Source organism: Caloenas nicobarica, chromosome 2 (assembly GCF_036013445.1).
Source record: "Caloenas nicobarica isolate bCalNic1 chromosome 2, bCalNic1.hap1, whole genome shotgun sequence".
NCBI lineage: Eukaryota > Metazoa > Chordata > Aves > Columbiformes > Columbidae > Caloenas > Caloenas nicobarica.
The window spans coordinates 74,246,139-74,269,619 of NC_088246.1; the positions used below are offsets into that span (position 1 = coordinate 74,246,139).

The 23,481-nt window shown below is 41.3% G+C and overlaps 1 protein-coding gene across 3 annotated transcripts in view; it reads right to left on the reverse strand.

The window, feature by feature from the left end:
• Positions 1 to 2,730: 2,730 nt before the first annotated feature.
• The window catches only part of DSP (desmoplakin), a 38,990-nt gene continuing 18,239 nt past the window's right edge, over positions 2,731 to 23,481 (reverse strand). The window contains exons 9-24 of one of the 3 annotated variants that reach the window (XM_065627646.1): positions 23,097 to 23,192; positions 22,728 to 22,853; positions 21,703 to 21,855; positions 19,586 to 19,740; positions 19,067 to 19,193; positions 18,350 to 18,554; positions 17,620 to 17,837; positions 16,647 to 16,813; positions 16,227 to 16,365; positions 14,636 to 14,829; positions 13,638 to 13,800; positions 12,949 to 13,032; positions 11,986 to 12,093; positions 11,270 to 11,368; positions 9,937 to 10,434; positions 2,731 to 6,613 (exon numbers count right to left, since the gene is read on the reverse strand). In XM_065627646.1, the coding sequence (XP_065483718.1) occupies positions 3,419 to 6,613; positions 9,937 to 10,434; positions 11,270 to 11,368; positions 11,986 to 12,093; positions 12,949 to 13,032; positions 13,638 to 13,800; positions 14,636 to 14,829; positions 16,227 to 16,365; positions 16,647 to 16,813; positions 17,620 to 17,837; positions 18,350 to 18,554; positions 19,067 to 19,193; positions 19,586 to 19,740; positions 21,703 to 21,855; positions 22,728 to 22,853; positions 23,097 to 23,192 (5,727 nt within the window). In that variant the 3' untranslated portion in view covers positions 2,731 to 3,418. Of the gene's footprint in view, positions 6,614 to 8,142; positions 10,435 to 11,269; positions 11,369 to 11,985; positions 12,094 to 12,948; positions 13,033 to 13,637; positions 13,801 to 14,635; positions 14,830 to 16,226; positions 16,366 to 16,646; positions 16,814 to 17,619; positions 17,838 to 18,349; positions 18,555 to 19,066; positions 19,194 to 19,585; positions 19,741 to 21,702; positions 21,856 to 22,727; positions 22,854 to 23,096; positions 23,193 to 23,481 lie in introns of all 3 variants that reach the window. The other 2 variants (XM_065627644.1, XM_065627645.1) reach the window with 2 other exon arrangements.

The following is a 23,481-nucleotide window of genomic DNA, read 5'->3' on the forward strand; positions in this document are numbered from 1 at the left end:
CAATCATTTCCCAGCCTCAAGCTGCAGGACAGCAAGTTCACATCAAGACCATTCACTCAGTCAATAAAACTCTCAGAAATAAATTCTAAACCTGTTCAGAGCAAAGCCCAATTCTCTAGGGAGTTGACACTGCTAATGACCCCAGCCATAGCAGTCAAGTCAGCATACTGGGCACCCATTTGCCATTGAACAGGGTGAGCATTACCTACTCCAAGGCATAGGGAAGAAGCAGGAGACAGCAAATTCAGAGGATTGACTGTGAATTAGAAGGCTGCTGATGGGTAAACCCAGCCCTGCACTCCTCCTCCACAGGGAAGTGCTCATAGCCACAGGCTGAACCAACAAGTCCATTCTGGCTTTTCAATACTAAGGAGTTACTGCCTCAGCACCAGAGATTATCCAAAGTTACTAGTCTTTCTTTTAAAATGTATAAACAAGGTTCACTTCACCTTTAGTATAAAAGAACTACAGAGCCTACAAACACCTTCCCCAAATCCACAGGAGCTGCCCCACACTCATCGCTGTGCGCCCAGCACATCACACTATAAAAAAAACCACAGCCCACCTGCTTTTCAGACCTCAGGCATGGCTCTCCTATCTCACAAACACCAGGCACTGCCACAAAAACCACTCTTACAGCTCCAGGACACCCTGCCCCTTGGAATACAATCACCTGCCATGCCTCTCTCCGCTAGCTGACCTCCACACAGCAACTGCCAAACTCCAGCTCTGGAGGTTCTTAAGCTCTTTCCTCAGCACCTTTTTACGGTGGAGAAAAATTCTCCACTTATCTCTTTAGCACCCCACATTATTGGTATCTTGCCTCACCTGCTGCCTGTACTGGCTCAGCTGCTACTCAGGCTCTGAGTACCTGCATCTCCTGCACTAAACACCTCTGGCCCTGTAAGGCCACCGCTGACTAACACCACACTAGCATCTGCTGCCAGAGTGTATGCAATGACAAAGTAGCGTTGCCATCACTTCTGTGAGATTATCTTATATTTAGGTCACTGTAATACCACAAAAGTTTGATTGAGCAATAAAAACAGTAATATGTAAAGAAAGAGCTTTGAACCACTTACTGAGTTGCCAGAAATACCTTGTGCAAAAATGTATTAATAAAAAATGTATTAATAAGTCCAGTCCCATGGTAATTCTGCCACGAAGAGTGTGCAGGATTTCTCAGCCCATGAAAACTGCAGGGGTGCATGCACCCAGTAGCTGACTTTCCTTTGGTAATGACCAGTTTTACTGTGGAGCCCAGGAATCTCCTAGTCATTTAAAACTACAGAAACAGCTTGGGATCAAATAAAGCAGTGATTTATTTATTTATTTATTTAAATTTTTTTTGCAGGGTTCTTTTTCCCTGGCAGTCAAAAGCCATTCAGACACTGCTCTTCCTCTAGGGTACAGCTAATGAACTTCAGCTGTAGAGAGAAACCTCTGAAGCTGTAGAGTTTCCTAGGAAATGGGCTGCACTCTCTCACCTACTTTATAGAGGTCTCCACTGACTTGTACCAGCCCATTTAATTTCCTAGTCCAGTAACTAAGGATACTTTATGTATGGCAGAGATTTTATACACAGAAAACACTGGAAATGCTTTTCAGGCTAGAAGCTACACTTTAGCTAGAGACAACAGTATCAGAACCCATGTTATTCCTTACTTCAGAAAAGGAACATGCTACAAAAATTAGGCAGCATCATTAACAGTGACAGGTGTTTGTGCTTCTCAGTTTCTTCTGTCTATAGGAACTGATAAAATTCATAGACAGATTGAGTTCCTACATGGAACATGGCTAAAAGCAGGTATGCACTTCAGGCAACACTTTCAACTACTTACAGTAAGAATTCATTTTAGGCACTAGCAAATTATACTAATAGTTTGTCATTAAAGCTCTATACTAGCAGTCTAAAACCATACTAAATTGTTTTAAGTGATCACCTGGCTAAGAACATAGTACCTACCCAGAGGTATCTGCACTGTGTGGCAACTAGGAAAGGAAAGGACAATCTTGAAGTATACAGATCATTTTCTGCTCATGGCAGCTCAAGTGCCTTCAGGCCACTTTTTTCTCCTCTAATCCTGTGGTCATCTAGTCCTGCACTCTGGTTTCTCATCTCAGGAGTTTGCTCAGCTCAGATAAAATGAGTCAGCAGGCTGACAACAGCCTATGTAGAACTGACAACAGCAAGACATCATGTAAACACTGGCATACTCCAGCTATTTTCTCAGCTTAGGCTTTCAGGAGCCCGCAGAAGGAGGAAGACATTTCAGGAGGTGACTGTTCAGGCTTGGAAAGATCCTCCTGTGCTACCACATGGCTTGGGTAAACCCCATCACTGTATCTTCGTTCTGCTCCTTGTCCAAAGTTACACTGATGTGTAAGGAAGAATCTGACTCAGTCCCTTGTAGCTGCAGAGACAATGGGCTGGGGCATGAGCAGAAGAGATATGGTTTTGGTCATCATCAAGTCTATAACCAGCTGCAGAAACATGCTTTCTGCTTCTAAGAGCACTGTTTCCATTACTGGTGCTATCTTCATTTTCCTACTGAAAATGCAGAATCAGAAGTCCACATTCATAAAACTGATGGATCAGCATCGTTACAAATAAAGTGCCTGTACACTATTTTTATGACAAAGCTAGTTGTGGCTACTTTTTAAAATGGGTCTCTCATCTGTACCACCAAGAATGTCCACAGCTAAATTTAAAAAGCACGCAACAAATACTTTAAAACTTGAAAAGTTTATTGCCCAGAATAGCTCACTTGGTACAGTTAGATTTTTTGTTACATGGAAATCAAGCAAAACAGTAGAAAATATATATGAGTAACAGCAAAACAAAAGCCCAGCCTAATAATAGCCCTTTATAGCTATCAAGTTATACTTAAGAAAATGGCTAGCCAAACATAGAGAAGTAGAGCATTTGGAAGACAGAGCTTTTTGTGTTATAGTATAGATTCTAAACCAACATTAAAGACATTTTCTGTCCATATTTTTAATATCTTTTTTCTTCATAATAGCAAATTGAAAAGGGTCTATATGGAAAAAATTAACTACTGCAAAACTTTAAAACCTCAGTTATCAGCTTATGGGTTGAGTTACAGATAAAAGAAGAAGGCACATGACAGAGTATTTAAAATATACAGAGACCAATTAAAATCCAAACGCTAAAAGGAAATGGGAACCAAACTCAAAATTCACAAGTACGGCTTTTTGCATCCCCTAATCTGTATTTCATATGTGTGCATTCAAGCATTTTACAGCTTTTTCAGAAGAGAAATTGAATACACACAGAAAAAAGACTTCAGGGTTTTGCTTTGGGTTTCTTTGTTGTTATTGGGGATTTTTTTTTAGGAAAGGGGATATAGAAAAATCTAAATGATATTAAAATGCAGACACATTCCCTCACTTGTTATTAGCGCCCAATAGACCCACTGCTGAAGGTTGAGTATGAGTAAGAATATGAAGAACTTGCCGATGCATCAAAACTTCCCCTCCTGGACCCACTGCGTGAGCCTGAACGTGAGCCAGAGCGAGAGCCAGAGCGTGAGCCGGGTGCTGAGGAGACATTGTAAGGACTGGATATGCCTTTAGATGAAACGGAGGCTGCTTCCAAGAGTTTAAGCCCGGTGATGTCTTCCACCATTGACCGATTCATTGCATCTTTGTAGGATATTTTCAGTTTGGTCTTGGGGCAGGTCAGAATTTTGGGATAGCTGTTCGTGTCTTGCAGTTTCTGGGCAGCGCGACCATCAATCAATCCATTCCTAATGGCTTCTTCAGTACTTATTCTTCCACGCACTTCTGGGTCCACGAGACCTCCAGTGAGGTACTGGAATTCAAGGAACCGCTGCCCAGCCTCATAAGGCAACCATTTTTCCTTCACTGCTTCAGCTGCTGACATCCTCTTGCGTCCGCCCTTTATGCCTTCAAACCCTATGAAGGCCTTCTGGGCTGGTTTGAGTCGTGTGGCCATATCCTGATCAATGATGCCTTGACCAGCAGCTTCCTGAAGCGAAAGCCTCTGGCCTGTGGTGGGGCATATTATGCCCCCTGTGCAGGCCTGGGCTTCAAGTAAGCGTTGCCCAGTGATGCTATCCACGATGCCCCGCTGTATAGCTTCCGAAATTGAGATTTTCTCCAAGTTTTCTGTGTCAAATATGGCTGCAATAGGACTGCACTCTTCTGGGGTCTCTGAGAAAGAACCGCTTCTGATCAGCGAGGAAGAACTCCTGACACTCAGCACTGTGGGGGATCGAGTCACCGACTCATGCCGAAACACCTCGTCAGTGCCGTTACGGCAGGAAATCATGTCTGCAAACTGCGTCAGGCTTAAACTGCCAGAACGGTACTGGTCAAAAAACTTCCTCTCAACCAGACCTTTATCAATAGCATCTTGGATGTCATACTGGCTACCTGTTTTTCTGTCAACAAGGACTACTCTACTGCTACCATCTGATCCTGTAATAGTTATTTCTTCCCACTCACACTCTTGTTCAGCTAGTTCCGTATACGTGTCATAATCTATGAGGCCTTTGCTGTACGCCTCCTGCACAGACATTTCCCTGTTTGTTTCTGGATCTACGATGACAACCCGGCGCTTCCTAAGGGTGTTCTTCTGCGAGGTGTGCACCACCTTCTTCTTCTCTCTCAGGGGCAGAAGGCAGAGCCCTGTTTCCTCATCCTTTATGCATCTTTCTTTCAGCTGCAAGTAGGTCAAGTTCTCCTCTGTGTTGGGATCAAAGAACCCTTTGGTGTCATCACTTGGATCACTAAGGATCTGGTTGAGCTCTTCATTGAAGTAGCCACGCTTGTAGGCTGTCTCTACTGGCAAGCGGTAGCTCTCTTTGGGGTCAATGATTCCTCCGGTAGCAATCTGGGCCTCCAGCAAACGAATGCCATGGCCTCTCTCTATGAGCTCTTTGTTCATTGCTTGAAACAGAGAAATGATGTTTCCAGTTTCTGGGTCTTTGTACCCAGTGACAGCTCTTTCAGCAGATAGAAGTTTCTCTTTAAATTCAATTCCAACAAGGCCTCTTTTGTAAGCTTCTTCAACAGTCAGCCTCACATTGCTGACAGGATCCACTATGAACCCTGTGGCTGCCTGGGCTTCTAGGAGTTCAAGGGCTGTCCCCGGTCTAACCAAACCTATTTTCATAGCCTGGTAAATGCCAAGTTTCTCTTTGGTAGCCTCATTGTAGATACCCGCAATACAGCTAGAGCCCTGAAGGAAATCAATAATTCTCTCACTCACTTCTTCCACTGTAATTGCACCTCTTTCCAAGTCATTCCTTGTTGATTCCTTAATAATTCCAGCCTCGAGCAGTGCATCTGCTGAGACGGGCTGCCTGATCCCTTGGAATGACATACTCCTCTTCTGCACTGGGAGGAGAAGCAGACCAGTGTGTGGTTCAATCCTACATTTTTCCTTCAGCTGCATGTAAGTGACTGCTTTTTTAGTGGTGGGATCAATGAAGTTCTTTGTAGTGCCTTGGCAGTTGTTTAGGATCCTGTACAGGTCTTTGTCAATCAAGCCACGAGATAATGCTATATCTTTGGGTAGGAAAACACTGTTGACAGGATCAACGATCCCTCCTACAGCCAGCTGGGCTTCAAGCAGACGAATCCCAGTTTCTCTGTCAACCAAGTTTTTCTTGATGGCTTCAGATACTGGCACAGTTTTGCCTGAGAAAGGATCTTTAAATCCTGTAATAGCCTTTTCTGCTGTATAGATTTGCTCTCTGTCATCAAAGTCGATCAGATCTCTGGCGATAGCACTGTCCACTGTTAGTATCTCATTTCGGTGTGGGTCTATCACACCTCCTGTTGCTGCCTGGGCTTCTAAGAGCAGGACCGCGTTTTCTGCTGTAAGCAGCTGATTCCGTTTGGCCTCGACGAAGGAGTACTTCTGCCTGGGCGAAAGGGACACTCCTGCAATAGCACCTGCCCCTTTGAGGTAGGGTTCAATGTCAGCCGCAACTTCTTCCACTGACCTCTGCCCCTTCAGCAGTTTATCCAGTGTGAGTTTGTCTATCAGTTGACACTCATACAGCTGCATTGCTGTAATCTTCTTCCGCAGCCCACTGAACAGCAACTTGGAGGCATCGATACAAAAGTCTTCTTCAGTCTGCGTAGATCTGTGGGACCCATACGGACGCTGCTTGAGTTTCTCAATCTCTCTTTGCAGCCTGAGACGCTCAGACTCCAATTCTGACTGGCTTTTGACAGCAGTCTCTTCCAGTTTGCACCGGTATCTCTCCTCAATCCGTTTGATCTCCATCTGCAGCCTTTCAATTTCACTCCTCAGGCTGTTCTTCTCCCTCTCACTCTTCTCTCTCTCACACTGGATCTTCCTCATGGATTCTTCTGTCCGGGAGTGTTGGCTCTTCCACTGATTGAGGTCATTCAGGATTTGTTGCTTCTCACTTTCCAGACGTTGCTTCAAACGCGACTCCGATTCCAGGGTAACTTTCAAGCGGTTCAGCTCCTCTTCTAATCTCTGCAGCCTGGCTTTGTCTTGCTCCAAAGCACTCATTTTTATCAGCAAAGTTTCTCTTTCTTGCATAAGGTGAGTATACTGATTTTTGGATTCTTGAATCCTATTGGATGCCTACAGTTTATAAAGAAGAAATAAACCAAGAGAGGATGGTTAGAGTTTATGCTCGTTAGAGTTATGCTCTCCACTTAAAATGCTCTTCAGCCTGTCATTTAACCTGCAGCAAGCTGCCACTGGAAAACACTCTAGTTGCAGCAGTGCCTTACCCAAAACGATGGATACTCATAAACCAGTGAAGGTACATTGTTCCTTCACTGACAGTGTCTCTAGTACCACTGGAGACTCCATTCTGTTACCCATAGCCTTGATTTTCTGCTGACTTAGTTCTTTATAACTTTTTAATACTTCTCACAGTACATCTGTGCATACACAGAGCATTCAAGACTCATTAAGAGTCTGATGCTCAGCAGATGTACCATGGCACAGCCCTACTAACCTGGCTGAATTTGTGTTAGCTAAGGACTGGTCATACTTGCATAAAAAGGAAATATATTACTCAGTTTTCAGTTTACTATTATTTTCGCACGTTACTCCAAACAATTTTACCTGTGTTGCTTTACATTTTAATTCACTAAATGTCTTCATATATCTATACACATATACAAACACCTACAAGCATGCACATTTGTATGCAGTCCATATTAAAAAGAATATAAGGTTATATTTGTAATATATGCATATATATATATATATGCACAGATGTCAGATAATCCTAAATGTTAATTTTTTAAAAAATCAGTAGTAAAGTTTTTCAAATAAAGGAAAAATAGCTGAGAATGGGAATGAGAAAAGAAATGTAAGGGACAAGTATAGCAAAAAGCAAAGAAACATTTTCACAAGTGCTCACTTGTATATATTCAAACAGTGGCAGACAGAAGAATGAAATATGAAAAAATGTTTTCTTTAACTTGTTTATGCTGTTGCCTCAAGTTTACGAAATAAGGGCCAATGGTAAAATTTGCAAATGCCCTTACTGACTTAGGAACATAAATCCCCAAAAGAGTCAATGAAATGTAGGCTTTCAGTACCTTAGGTACAGCTGACAACATCATCTTTAATCCTCACCTGTAGTCAACACCTTACCCAGCTAAGCAGCACTTTGACAGCTTGTTGGTTCTGGGGTTTTTAGCTGGTTTAGTCTGTGACAGCACTCAGGTCAGTCCCAAAGGACCGCGTTACCCATCCTGGCTGAGACAGCCTGAGGAAGCACACAGCCAGCAGGGTACAGCTAAAGCACAGCAGTACTCCGTGTACTCTCCTCTTCCCCCAGCATGGTTTGGTGGAGACTGGCACAGGCCCAGGGTTTCTCCTGGGCCGAGGGCTGAGGGCAAGGCTCAGCTAGATGGTAAGACAGCTTATGGCTCCCTAGTACAGCTCCCAGGGAATAAAGAGGCTAAGAAAGTGGCCAAATCCTGTCATTTTTGTTTAAAAAATGAGCAAGGGGAAGGGCCATAAAGGAGATATTAGTCATAAGTACAGTGAACTTAAACAGCAAAGTGTGAATTAAGTTGATTCGAATGGACACTGCAATTAATTATACATGTGAGAGACAGTAAAGCCGGGATCAAAATATGTGTGAATACCTCTAGAGCTTGCTTTTGGAATTTTTCAATTTCCTGTCTCAATTTTTCCCTTTCTTTGTGTAAATCATTAATCAAGCCCTGAAGTTCCAGGGTTTGCTTGCTGCTCGTCTGAAGCTGATTCTTTAGTTCAGCAATGGCAGTATTTTTCTCATCAACTTCACTTCTGACCATTCTGAGATCATCGTACTCCAATCTAACATTTCGCAGCTCCTCCTCCAGTAACAAGTGTTCCTTGGTTAGGTTCTCAGTGAGAGACTGAAGCCTTTCAATTTCTATTTTGCACTCATTCAAGTTTTTGCTTTTTTCCTCAGAGGTTTTCTGTAAGTGCTCATTTCGTAGGTGAGCCTGTTTTAATTGCTCCTGTTCTTGGACCAACTGACGGCGTAAAGTCTCAATATCAGATGTGCATTTTCTTATCTCCTCCATGTATCTCTGCTTCTCTCTCACATGACCATCTAATACTTCTCTTTGGTGTCTAAGGTCATCTTCATTCCTCTTCTTTATAATAGACACTTCCTCTATCTGCTGTGTGAGATTAGTTATTTTAACTGATTGCTCTCTGAGAGATCTCCTCATGCCTTCAATTTCCTCCTCCAGTTTCTTCCTCCTGGATGTCTCCTCCATTAAATTTTTATTCTGCCTGCAAAGTTCTTCCTCCAGCTTATGTTTCTGGATCTGCAAGTCTTTTACAGTGCTTTGGAATTTTGCACTTTCTTGATCCCTGCCTTTTTTCTCTTGTGAGACTCTTTCATAGTCAATTTTCAGTCTGGTCAGTTCCTGCTCCTGGATTCTCAGCTTGTTAATTGTCTCAGTAGCACTCGTGTTTGCTTTCTGCAGGTCAAACTGGACTCGTTTTAACTGACTGTTCTCATCCTCTATTTCTTTTCTCTGACTTGTTTCTACATCCAACAACTTTCTCAGCCTTTCAATCTCTTTGTTTCTTTCCTTAATGGTCTTAGAAGCATCATCAAGCGACTGTTTGTACCGCATGCTTTCATCAGAGTGCCTCTGAATAACTTGTTTTAGCTCAATCTCCAGCTGCTGTTTCTTCTGAGAAAGCTCTGAGCCAGCTGCCTTTTGCTGCTGAGCATTCTCTTCTATTTTCCGTAGATTATCAGTTGTCTGACTTATTGTATTCTTCAGTCTCCTAATTTCCTCACACAAATTCCTGTTTTCTCTCATGGCATTATCAAGCTGTGTTCTATAATTATTTGTGTCCTCTTCCTTTTGCATGGTGACCTGGTGAATTGTGGTCTTTGTGATATTAATCTCAGTTTCATATTTGTTTTTTAAACTAATAATTTCCTCATCATAACTGTTCCTTACCTTAGCCAATTCATTTTCAAGTTCCCATCGGCTTTTAGCCTCTTCCTGAAGCTGAACCTTTAGCCTTTCCAGCTCCTTAGTTTTATCCTGAATAGTCGAGGCAGCCTCCTCGAGAGCCTGCTTGTATCTTGAGTTGTCTTCGCCACGAAGCTGAATGATCTGTTTCAGCTCCAGCTCTAACTGATGCTTCTGCTGTGACACTTCAGAACTGCAAGCCTTCTGCTGAAGAGCATCTTCTTCTGCTCTCCTCCGTTGATCTGTGGTTTGCAGAATGGCATCGTTCAGCCTCACAATCTCATCCTTAAGGTCTCTGTTTTCTCTTGTCAGTCTGTCAACCTGGGCTCTGAGGCCTTTTGCATCATCATCTTTCTGTGCAGCTATCTGCTGGATCGTGGTCTTCTTAATATTAATTTCTGTTTCATACTTGTTCTTTAAATTACTCATCTCCTCGCTAAACTGGTTTCTTACCTTAGCCAGCTCATTTTCATACTCCCTCTTCCGTGTGCCTTCATCCTGAAGAAGAACTCTTAATCTTTCTATCTCGTACTCCTTCTCCTTGATGACCTTCTCAGACTCTAACTTTTGCCAACCAAGGCTGTCTTTCTCGTTTTGTCTTGTTTTCTGCAGCTGGTCATAGTCATTCTTCTGCTGCTCATATCTATCCTCCAGCAACTTCCTTTTCCTTTTCTCATCTTCAATCTCATAAGTCAGCCTGGTTATTCTGTCATTTAGATCCTTTATTTGGGCATAGCATTTGTCCAGGTTTTGCTTAGCAGAATTTCCATCCATTTCAGCTTGTCTTTTCATCTCCTCCAAACTCATCAGCTTCGCCTTGAGTTGAGAAACGTCCATCTGGTACTTCTGCAGATTTTGCTCCAGGAATTTATGTTTGTTGCTTGTCTCTGAATTGGAATCCCTGGCAAGCCTGAGTTCTTCTTCCAGGAGTTCAATTTTGGTGTTTTTCATCTGTAAAATGATAGCAGAAAAACAAACAAAACACCCACTTGAACACTTGTGATAACTGTTTCAAAATCATCACATGCAATACCGTATACATTTGTAACACTGACAACTCACAAAGTTATTTTTCTCTGCTTCAATAAGAGCTCAAAATCCTTTCCTACTTAATGTCATCAACAAAAATTCTGGAATCCTTACTTATTCAGAGTCAAACGTTATTCAGAAATCAGCATAATGACCTTCAGAGGGGAAATGGTACTTGATGGGGGGAGTGACATGCAATACAGAGAGTAAAATCCAATGTAGCAAGAGTTCACCAGCAAAGTACTAAATAGCCTTCTTTAGAACTTCCGCGATACTCAAACAGGTGATTCACATTCCATATATGTGACCTCTTAAATGCACCTGTTTCCACTGAACTGTATCAAATCAGAAGTTACTCCATTTGAAACACTTTAGATATGGCCTGAAATGTGGTGTGGCCCCTGAACCATGAGGAGCAAGTTTTCAGCACTGAGATAACTCTGCTTTCACTGAGGTCAAGGCTGTGACTGGCAGAGAAGGACTTCCTCCATGCTTTGATGAGCACCTTCTGTTTGCCGAGAAGGCTACTGTTCTCCACCTCACATATGACCTTAGAGGTAACTTTGCAAGATACTGTACTCTTTGAAAAACGGTGCATGAAACTGCTTATGTGCTTCCTTCATGGGACAACCCTGATCTCAGGATTTAGTTTGGTGGACTGTTTTGCGCTCTAATAAAGCAGAAAGTCTTTGAGCAGTGACAGCTTGCTAACATGTGATAAAAATAGAAGGTAAAGAAAATAAAAGAGTCAGATTACCTTCAAGTCCTCCATGCTCTTTAACATTTCACTTAAGAATCTGTAATAATCTCCTGATCTTGTAAGAAGCTCTATGTAGCGAGACTGAGCCTCGCTAGCCTTGAAAAGAAAGAGAATTGTTAGCAGCTTGTACTATAGAGTGAACATACCTGTCTCAGATCACTGAAAGGATTTCAATTCACTTGAGAAAACACATCACTTGACAAAGTCAAAAGTGAAACCTCCTCCTTACAAATTCACATGACTTTCTGGGGACCCTAGATGTATAAATTCTCCCTTCTGATAAACCCACACCTTCTTTTTCAAGATTATTTTCTCCCATGGCTGATGTGATATTAAATCCAAGGCTTCATCCCCTGGTTCATCATGCTCTTCCTGTCTGACAGTCACAAGTAATCTAAGTTAAACTTCTAATAGTGGTTAATTCCCAGGTTGAAAGTGACTAAACCACTTGGGGCATGAATCCTGCTTTCTCACAATATGTATGCAATGGACATTGAATAGGAATGAGGCAAATTTTTAAGGGCTAATCTACTGAGCCCAAGTATGATTTTACAGCACAGTGACTATTCTGCACTAATTCCTTGTGTTTACATGCTTAGCGCACATTACCAATGACAGTGCTAATTATTCAAATACACCTGGACATGACTCACAACGGCTCACATGGGCAAATAAATGTATTCAAAAGACTGATGGGGAGGAAAGAGTGATACCTCTTGTAGAATCAGCACTGCAGGAGACTGAACCACACTCTTCTTGATAGGTATGTTGAGCAATGTTTCTAATCCAGAACTGTAGGAAGCAACCTGTAGTTCGTAATCCTGTAAAACAACAGGGAAAGGCAAGACCCATTTAGCAACTGCCAAGGAACTCTCTGGGAATCTGGATTTCTCAAAATGCAAATTAAGCTTTGGGGTTGTTTTGGTTTTTTAATAAAAAGCTACATTTTCCCTAGTTTATATCTCTGGCTATGTGGAGACTCACAGAGGAGAACGACGAATAGAAAAAGAGAAAAAACATTTTACAAAAAAGGGAAGATATGTGTTTCTGTTAGTTGAGGGCTACGCAGAGGTGAAAGATTCACGGGAGCAACTGCTCTAGGTACTGTTATCAAACAAAACTTCACCAGAAATAACGGTCTCTGCACCTCTTTCATATCACATATGCCATATCATGCATACAGCAAGATCATTGTCCCAGAAAGTAAGATTGAGCTGGAGAAAGCTCGGATATAAAGGTGACATAAAAATGAAAATACCATCTCCCTGTATATTTTCTTGGTTTTCATGGCTATTGCACACCATTCCCCCTGCTAATCTGCATTTGTCTTGCCTCTCATACCAGATCCTATTTAGACCTAATTCTTAAGCTAAAATCTGTTCTCTACTCCCTTATTTTTTTAACATGTGAACTGGAAAGTTTGGCCTGGCCAGAAAAAGGCTTTGATTCTCCTGAATAGAAGCTCTCACTGGTATCTCCTGTATCATCCTGTGGTCTTCAGGTAGCAAGTACTCAAATTGCTTTAATTATATTTTGTACACACAAGTGCTTCACCCCAGGAATTTCTGCATACACACATCAGGGTGCTGACATTTCACCTGCCAGCAGAGCAGACACAATGGGACACGCCTGACCATGAAAAACCACACCCCATAAAAATGCTGAAATCCAAGTACCTTAATTGCAGCTGAGCACTGATCTGCATGCTTGAGAAGCTCCTCAACTTTGTCTCGCTTCCCACAGATTTCACTGTGCAAGTTCTGTCAAGAAAAAAAAGTGAGCTGTGAAGCACTCCCTGAGGATTTCCCAGTGTTTCCTCCTGTACATGCTGCCTCCATCAGAAGGCACCTGCAGGATGAGACCACTGCAATCCCAGAGGCTGAGACCTGAAATGACCTGTAGCCATGCAGTTTTCACAATGGCAAGCTCTCTGTGCATGAGAAGGTTGTTCTCAGAAAGAACACCTAGCAACTGAACAAGCCTCAGAGCTGGGGAGGGAGAGTTCATTGACTTTAGCTTAGATGTATTTCCTCGGTTTTTATTTTTGTGCTATAGTTTGTCCCATGAGTTACACCACCATACAGTCCCTTGATTTAATTCAAAGCTGATGTGTAAAAGTGTCAGTGATTGTGTAGGAGCCAAAACCGGTCTTGTTCATAATCTGTAGCAGTGCTGACAGAAAATAATGAGGATAATATTTCCTCTCTCCTGCTTTTTAGACATCTGGTGGTTTTTGGTAGCTTGTGTGCTTCCTAATTCAAAACAGGCCACTGTATTGCAGACTGCATTGATATAGATATTTTCTGAACAGCAAAACAATTTAAAATCCAGATAACTGAAGACAACTCATTCAGGTGCTGCATACCTTCTGATCATGCAGATATCTCATGATAGTGTTGCAATCACACAGTTTCATGGACTCAATAGAATCTTGCCTGCGCTTGGCATCACAGATCCATTTGCACAGAGCCTGGTAGAGATCTCTGTAAGTTTTCAGCTGTTTGATTTGCCTTTCTAAATCCCATGATCTAGAAAAAAGAAGGAAAACTGTCAAAATGGAAAGTGCATTCTCTTTCTCCCTCTTTAAACATTTTTCAGAAACAAGACAGTAATAAACTAGGTAAAACTATGGGAAGCTCTAAAAGGAGATTCTGAAAAAAAATTTCAAATATATGAGAATTGTACAGGTGATTAGTCACCCAATGTGTTTTTAGGGCCCTACTTCTGAGTAACTCTGCAATATACAGAGGTTGACACTTTCTGTCAACTAAGCAGGGGATGGATAAAACTTTGCAGTGGTAAGAACCAAGTTCACTGACTTCAGTTCTCGTGTTCTAAATTTTCACCAAAACAACCAGCAACCAGTCAATTTTTATTAATGAGACTAGATTTTAACCTGAAGTAAAACCAAAACAAACACTCCAAAAAAACCCACAAACAATCAGAACATGCCTTCAGTTCAATAAAGCATTAGAAAAATAATTGTGATTTTTTTACTTAATTCTCAGTGTTACGTTTTTAACCCTCAGGTATAGGGTATTCAGCATGGTTGCTTTGTTTGAGGGGGAAAATCCTGACTCAAAGTACTTAATATAAGAACATTAGCAAGAATTAAAAAAAATTAGAACTCCTTAGCACTTAGGTTATACATTTACATGACTAACTAAATTTTCCTGCTTGGTCTTACACAATCCCTTTTAAAGCATGTTCAACCTATTCACAGTTGCTCTACTCTTACTGCCCTAAAGTCATCATTTATCCTCTGGAAATAATGATTCATGTACATCAGTTCTTTTAGACTCACTGTTAAGATGGTCTTAGCAATAGCAATAAGCAAAAAGCTATTAGGAAAGATGAGCAAACCTGTTATCTATCTGCTTTTCAGCTCTCTGCCAGCGGTCTATTAGCTGGGTAACTTTGTCACTGAACTTTCCAAGGTCCATGTCATACAGGGTATATGACTGGCAAGACTGTGAGTGAATCTGAAGTGTTTTCTGCAGCTCGTTTTCCAGGGCATTCAGTAGTGACTTTTTCATGTTTAGGTCTGCTTTCATTTTCTGGAGAAAAAACAAAATGCTGTCATACATTTTGTTCTTGAGAGAGTACTCAAATTTAACTATCAACAGTATGCACAATGTGTTGTCTAAAGATTTTTATTCTAATTCAGTAAGGTATGTGCACTGATGTCAGCTGGACTTAATATAGTTAAAGTGAAACACCTACTTTGGTAAACAGAGTTTGACTTAAGAATGTGTAAAAACTTAGACTCACTCTTAAACAATTTGCTAAACCGAAGCCCTCTGCTGTCATATTCTGTAGCTGACATTTCACTTTCTCAAAACCATGTGGAGCAGTTACCAAAAAAAAAAAAAAAAAAGGGAAGAGCCTGCCTTGCTTGTTCCTGAAACAATTCACTGAATTGAAGTTCCTGAAAATTTCACTGAAGTATAAAAGACTCCTGCACTTGCAATAGCTGTGGAATCAAGCCTCAAGATTGACAGATCCAATTTTTAAATGTTATCTAAAACATCTGCACAGCTTTTTTTTTTCCTGTTTACATTTTTATAAACATCTTCCATGGAGATGTTTCTTTACACACATGCTTGTTTGTATGCACATACTTGCATACTGTGGGGTATCACCAAATGGCATACACAGTGCAGGCAGTGGTCTGCTTTGCACAGGGGTGACTGGATCCTTCAATCATATGCTCAAGCTTTTTTTGTGTGTGTGTAGCTCAAATTTACACCAGCTAAGAGCAACTCCCGGCAACTGAACTGCAGCTCTCATTTAACGTGATAAAAAGGTAACCTGGTTGTGTTCCACTTCTGCATACTATTTCCCTACTACCCCTGAGAACAGGAAAGAATGAGAGAGTCTCTGTTCTCCTAAACGCATTCAGTGCACAAAAGGACCAGCTCAACACCCGATAAAGACTTGTTCTGCAAGGCAACTTTGTGCTCAGCATAGCGGCTCTTCTTTGCCTTCTCCCCCTTGTACAGGATGGATAGTTCACACTGTAAGATTTGAAATGGACTCTATGGCAAAACTGGGACACACAATTATTCTGACAATAATACTCAAATTTACTTGTTACAGCTAGATGACAAGGGCAATTAACAAGCCTTTTTACAAGAAAAGAGGTATTGCCTTCAAATCCAGTTTCGTAAATTATACAAGTAAATACAGATAATTTTGTACAGAAATGCATCATGGAGACCTTCTACATCACTGGCTTTGCTGTGGGAGCAGCAACAACCAGGGGATGGAGGAAGTAGTAACCTGTATATTCCTTCCAATAATTTGCAAAAGCACTGTATGTCTATGTCATAAAATACAACAGGATCAGCATTGCCATCTCCTGTGGTTTCGGAAGGGTTTCACCCAGCTCAATAGACCAGTGCTGGCAGCTACGAATTTTGCCTTGCTGTGTCCTTGGGTCTTGGCCTCTCACCTTCAGACAAGCCCGATAAGCCTCCACTTTATCAAGATCCAAAGGGACAGTCTCCTCTTCAGACAGTCTGACTTCAAAAACTCTGATCACATCTTCTGTTTGTAGAATAATCTGGAGCAGACACCTCAGTGCATTCAGGCTAAAATAAATAATGCAAGACAAATCCGTTACGGACTGAGGCAGGAAAGGTGCTATTTCTAATTAATTGCAGATCATTAGTTAAAGAGAATAGACAATACAGAAGACATTTCATTGACACCCATGATTTTCACTTTTTTAAAAGTATTCCAGAAAAGATAAGAAATTCACGTAAGTGTCTGTTTCTATCCACATGTACAGCATTTGTAGAAAAGAATGTTTCTTGACTAAGAACTATGGAAGAAAATGCATGATTTATTGCTATAACCTCAATTTTCTTACCTGTCTAAGTAGCCAGCAGAAACACCATTAATATTTTCCAGTTTTTGAAATAGGGCATTTATCTCTGACTGCAAGTACACATACTTCTCAGAGCCTCTGAAGTTAGGCAGCAAGTCCTTATGCTTATTGAGGGTTTCAGCCATTATTTGAGAGTCATTCTGCACACCCTAAGGAAAGAGAATGCCTAATTTACACATTTTTGGTGGCTGAATGATCATTCTACAGCACATATGCAATTGGTCTCCTTATCCAAACAGTTTGCTTTTATCTAACCAGTTTGATTGAGGACTGAAGTGGTGCCTGAGCTTGCTTTCTTCAATGTAAGTAACATTGGGCAGTTTCTTTTCTGTCCACAGTCCACAACAGGTAATACTTCTTTTTGAGCACTGCATCCACTCCGAAATTCAGCTCTGCCAAAAGCAGAGCACTTTACTGCCAACTGGCTACTGCACTTAGTAGACTTGCCAAGGTCCTTCTGCTCTTAAGATCTTTGTAACTTCATTGCCTCAGGGGAATTTCTCATATGCTGAACCTGTCCTCTTTTCTTACTAATCTTCTCTCTCCAGTCTCCTTCAGATCTTAAGAACTGGGAGAGGGAGAGGGTCTGTAAGCCTCATGTAACCACTCTGCATCCCACAGACAGCACTTCAGAGGCAGGTGGTAACAGGGGTCTGTGCAAAAGGATTTTAATAGTGCATTAACCTGGATGAGGCTTAACATGAGCTCAGGTCCACATGACATCAGGCTTTCTGTATTCTTCGCTTGACAGAATTTGACTTATAAAATCCAAGAGTCAACTTTTTCTACTTAGGAGCTAAACTCCAATCCAAATAATCATGATTAGCTTCCAATTGAGAATTTTCTGCACAGGATGTGTGTCCTTCCCAGCTGACCAGAAACACAAATGCAGTATGCTCTGCAGCACAGAGTCAAGCTCAGCTTGAGATGCTCAAAGAAAAACATTCACAGTTACCTCTAAATCTTTTATTCTGACTGAAAAGTCATGCACAGCCCCTTGATCCACTCCAAGAGGAGTTTTTTGAACCATCTGAATCTCAGAAGCTTCAATTTGACGCCGAAGTTTCTGAAGCTCCATCAGCAGCCAGGCCTCCTGCTTCTCATGTTCTCGGTTTCTCTCGTTAACAATAATGGTGCTTGAGGAATTCACAGGACAGCACTCAGTTGGGACCACTGTAAAATGAATTGAATAAATGTCAACTGCCAGAGAACTGGGCACTGACATACAGAAAATCAACGTACTGCCCAAGTGACCAAAGCACTGAGTTGATCTGTAGAACTGAGAACAGGTGGAGGATCTGGGCCCTTATGCAGCTGTTTCAAGGAATGAAATCACTCCTTCACAAAAACATAAACTTGCTTCCTGAAAGGCAGCAGTGAGATTTTGCTTCCTAATAACTGAAGACATATCAGATGGACTAAATTCCTCTCATTTTCCCAGCAAGTTCCATGAACTTTGGAGGACTATTCCCAGATTCACACCAAAGGAAGGAAGAACACAACATACTCTTCCCTATGCATGGCCAGTTTCGTTATGATGAGAGAAAGCAGTCCAATTCTTGAACATGTTTCCATTCATGTGTTTATGAGAACATTTTCACAGAAAAAGAATGCACCACCATCCACGCTCCGAACAAAGAAATCAAAACAGTCCAAGCTCTACAAAAAGCAGGATGATGACAAACCTGTTTGTGGCTGCCGTGGTTGATTGGGCAGTTGTATAATCAAGGTTTGGTAGTGCTTCTGAGCATCAGTGAACTGAGTCTGGATCTTTCGCTTGTCTTCATCGCCAAACATCTCTGAGCCTTGGCTGTTCCTGAGGAATTCTTGATAATGGATCTCTAGGTCTGTTATTATTTTTTGGTAATCTTCCTTACGCATTGTTTTCAGCTGAAATGGGGAAGAAAATAATTTTGAAAAAAAGAGCAATTTGGAAGATTTATGACCAGTTAATCATTAAGGAACAAGCTAATACACCTACATATTAAAAAAAAAAAAAAGGAATTGCAGTTTAGAATAAAACCTACCTGGGCTGCCTCTAAAAGTATGGTGCTAATAGTGCCCTTTGGGCTAAACCATTCTTGTTATAGTAATTTAATAACTTAAGATTAGTCTGCCTATCCATACCTTTGCATAGTGGGAACAAGTACAGCAAGTATGTAATAAATCTCCTTAGCTAATCTTCCTGTTTATCCACATCATGTTTGAATGGGAAAGCATTTTGCTTCTCCTTTAATAAGACAAAAACTTTCGTATATAACTAACTGTGCAACCCAGCAAAAGGAAGGCCCATGGTTTTGCAGAACATACATCTGCACGGGATACAGAAAGCACTGTTTGGGACAGCAGAGGCCAGGTCATGGATGTCCCTGGTCTAAAGGTAAGGCCAGCTGGAGTCTTACCTTGGCAATAGTCATAGCTCTGATTTTCTCAATGTCAATCATGCAATAATGCCAAGATACCAGGCTCTTCATGTTGATATACAGCTGGTTCCATAAAGCTAAAATAGCTTCATAGTACTGCTCAATTCTGAAATGAGAAAAGAAATTCCATGGTCAAAACATGTCTGTCCTTGTAGCATAGCTACAAAACATCCCAAGAAACATCCACCAGATGTGGACTGTGCTAAGGCTTCTTCTCTACATCTTGGAAGTTAATTTATCTATGACTTTCATTATTAAAGATGAGAAAAAAACATTGTAAAAGTTAAGTTTTAAATATTTCTAGATCCCAACCTAAATCCTAGGAAGCTTCACTGAAGTGAATTTCCTCAAGTCAAGTGTCTAGTCCTTAATGTCCCATCCTTACAGGGTGAGTGGCCAGTCCGATCAAGGCACAGACTAGATTTTGTGGCTCACTGCTATTTTGAGCAACTCTATCTGCTCCCAGTGGCAGGTGTCCAAACCCAGGCAGCAACTCACTTGGTAGCAAGATCCACTGCTAATGGATTGGGGGGTGGAATGATAAGACTAACAGATGGCACCAGCATATCCACTCCTCCAGGGCCAGTCACCAGCCACTTGCTGCGCTCATTATTGTCCTTCAGGATACATTCATCTCCTTTGCGCACCGTTTTCTGTAAGGAACGCAGAAAATTTTTTTCTTTAGTTAAGTAAGATGGAGTTTGTAGGAGAGATACCCAAGGAATCATAGAATACCATGCTGGAAGGGACCTCAAGGATCATCTGGTCCAAACTTTCTTGGCAAAAGCACAGTCTAGACAAGATGACCAAGCACCCTGTCCACCTGAATCTTAAAAGTGTCCAATGTTGGGGAATCCACCACTTCCCTGGGGAGATTATTCCAATGGCTGATTGTTCTCATTGTGAAAATTTTCCCTCGTGTCAAATCGGAATCTCCTCAGGAGTAACTTGTACCTATTACCACTCATATTTTCCCTGTGACTGCTTGTAAAAAGGGAGTCTCCATCTTCTTTGCAGCCACTCTTTAAATACTGGAACATGGTGATAAGGTCTTCTCTAAGCCTTCTTTTCTCAAGGCTGAACAAACCCAGTTCTCCCAACTTTTCCTCATAAGTGAGGTGTGCAGATGTGTTTTGCTCTTGCCCCCCAACCCAAAGGCACCAGGGCAAGCCCCTTGCCTGAGGAACAGTGGCTACATCACAGAAGTGGGAGTGCTCCCCAGCTGCTAGGTCTGGGTGTGCATCTTGGCTTCATACAGGGGGAAGACCAGTGCAGATCAACCCCTTCTGCCTGAATCTGGTTTCCATGTGAAGAAAAAACAAGAAAACCAAGTGAGAGCCACAGAACACTCTGAGCAATTGCCAGTCTGGTTGATCATCAGACTTGAGGCTTATCATGACAAACATCAAAGACTGAATGTGGACACATGACCACAGTAAACTATGCAACCACGTATGGCTGTAAGCCAGTGAGCTGGAGGCATAAGGATGCTTAGTGATGGGACTGGGAGCAAGTGTGGCGGAGCTAGATCCACCAGCCCCAACTGCCAGAAATCCTAACAATGAGCAGCCACAGTGCAGGTTACAACCCACTCACATCCAAGAGTGGAAGGCTCCTCCTGTCATTTATCTTGACGGGACTCTACCTGCATCACACCTCTACAGCCAGCAAGTAGGATTTTTGCCATAACTAGTAAAAGGCCATGGGCTTTGCATTGATCTGAGCATGAAGTGGCTCCAGAATTGTCTGCTTCATCTGAGCAGAATTTAGCTTGCTTGAAGTAAGAGCAATTGCCAAGCAGTCAGGTAACCATTGCCTAAATTTGTTTAGTTTTGCTTATAGTAACAACAAAAAGTTACTCTGTGTGGGCTGAACTTCTGTGACTCTGGAATAAAATGTGGTACGGAAAAGTGCAGACACAGAACGGATAGCGGAAACCCCGGATCGTAAACACAAATCACAGTGGTCAATTACTGGTCACTACAGGAGTGCAACCTAGTGAATCAGGTAAAACAAGTGTTACAGATAACAGAACAGAAAAACTGGGTAGCTGGGAACCATTGAAGAGAAAGAGCACACAGGCAGAAAACACATCGGAGCCTAATGTTAAGAAAAAATATAGAAATAAACCCAAGCAGCCCCAGTACTGAAGAAGAAACATCATCATCAATTTCACACTTCATCCAGCAAAAAACTGGGGATACCAATGACTCACTGTACATTCCTCACTTTTTGTTAGATGAAGTGTTGACCTAAGGACACAGAGGGACACTGAAAAGGTGAGTAATCACACAAAAAAAAGGTGTAGATGCAGGGAAGCATCTGTATAACAACTTTACCCCTATTATCAAAGAGACTTTTCTGTGCTAATTTGAGCTATCAGTATTAATACTATTTAATGGACTAACAATTTTGACTCGACATTTGCCAACTAGAACCTAGCTTGTTTATTCATAATTGCAAGAAAGTCAGGGCTTTTTTGTCCAAGAAATTTCAATGTTGACCAAAAGCAGACAAAGGAGTTACACCTATCATCTCAGCAGTTTGTTTACTGAATTATTTGCCGTGCCCTCGTTTACATGATGTTCATTCTCAGCCAAAAAGGGATACAATACCAGATCTTGTTTGTAGTCACACAAAGCCTTCAGGATAATGGGCTTGTTACTTCGGTAGTCTGGGTTACGTGGCTTCAGCTGCACAATCTTCTTGGATTTATTCACCAAACTCTGCACTTGTCTCTTGTATTCAAGAATTCTCTCTCGTTCATTCTGCAATGATTAATCGCATGTTAAAAATTCATTCTAAGAAGAAACCACTTCTACTTCCCACTGCTTTGTTAAGAGAGGGATACATCTGGAGCTCGTGGCACGCAAAACTTCCCTTAGCTCCAGTGCGATGAGTCTTTGGACTATAATGTAAAACTGCAGTTTAAAAAAAAAAAAAAAAAAAGAGAGAAGCACCAAACTAAGTATCTTTGCAGCTCTGGCAGGCAAATTTTGCAAAACTTGCAAAGCAGGTTTTACGTACAGTTCTGCAATGTGGCTAAAGTGGCATGTAAGAAACACAATAATAGATAGAATCTATTACAATATGGATTCTAACAAAAAAAAGTAATAGCTACATTCTTGAACCTGACTTTATCAATTGCCCTTTCACATCACTGAGCATTTTTTCTGCACTATATTCACTTTGGAATTGTAGTACCTAATCCATGATGAGTAAATAGTTAGCTAAAAAGCTGAGTTAAGTCCTTTCAAAGAGACTACAGTGATATAATGACATGATGAATCATTTATTAAATGCACTTATCCTCCGAGGCAAAATCTATTCTGCCACTTATGAATGAAAATCTGCCCTTTTTATAATTTGTTAGCATGTCAGAAACTTGGTAATCTGTTGGGCTCATTCCAGATTTAAAAAGAAATCAGAGTTCCCAAACAGTATCACACAGGTTAAAATAACACTGATCCGTTTGTAGGCTCTCCTAAGAAATGGGCAGGAATATACCCTTATGGTTTCAAGTTCATACAGTTCTGTATTTAAACATCACAGTACACCTGGGTTTACATTTGGTATCTGAAGAGGGCAACTGACTTCCAAGCAAAGCAGAACACAGCCTGTCGGGTGGCTGTGACAGTACCTCCAGCTCTTTGATCTGCTCCAGCAAAGTTGGCAGTGACATGCTCTTATCACAGATGAACTTCTTTCTGATGGAGTCTTGTAAGTTTTTCAGGTAGCTCTCCGTGGATTGGGCCTCTTCAAAGAACTACAGGAGAAAAGTTGTGATTTCAGTTGTACACAGCTCTTAAAAATGTCTGCTAAAAATAAATGGATTCCTTTCATGAGAAATTCCAGTTCACATCTGGCAGAATGGCATTTACAACATGGTAACAGTGTGTTATGCATAATTGTGCCCGGATTTAGAAACATTTTGGTACAGAAAAAAATATCTGTGATGGGATTCACATTTATAACAAAAGTAGTGTGAATTCTCCACATCACTACTCACCTGAAAGTAAGCTGCATTCTCTTTCAGATGAACATCAATGCATTTGGTGATCTGAAGAATCCAGCTCCACTGAGTTTGTAATGTATCCATGTAGGCCTAACAAAAATAGTAATATACAGAACTCAACCCACCATACTGATCTCTGTCCCATACCTAGACTCAAGCAAAACTATTTATGCTCCACATAAATGCAAATGAAAAATCTGCTAAAACAAATTCATGCACATCAGAATAAAGTAACTCATGCAAATAGTTCCCCAACTTCTAAGCATCCGCCTAACTGAAAATGAGTTAAATACCTGCTTGTGGGATACAGAGAGAAATTTGTTCATGACTTGAATTTTGTTTGATCAGCATAAAGCCTGAAGTGCATGAACAAAAAGGG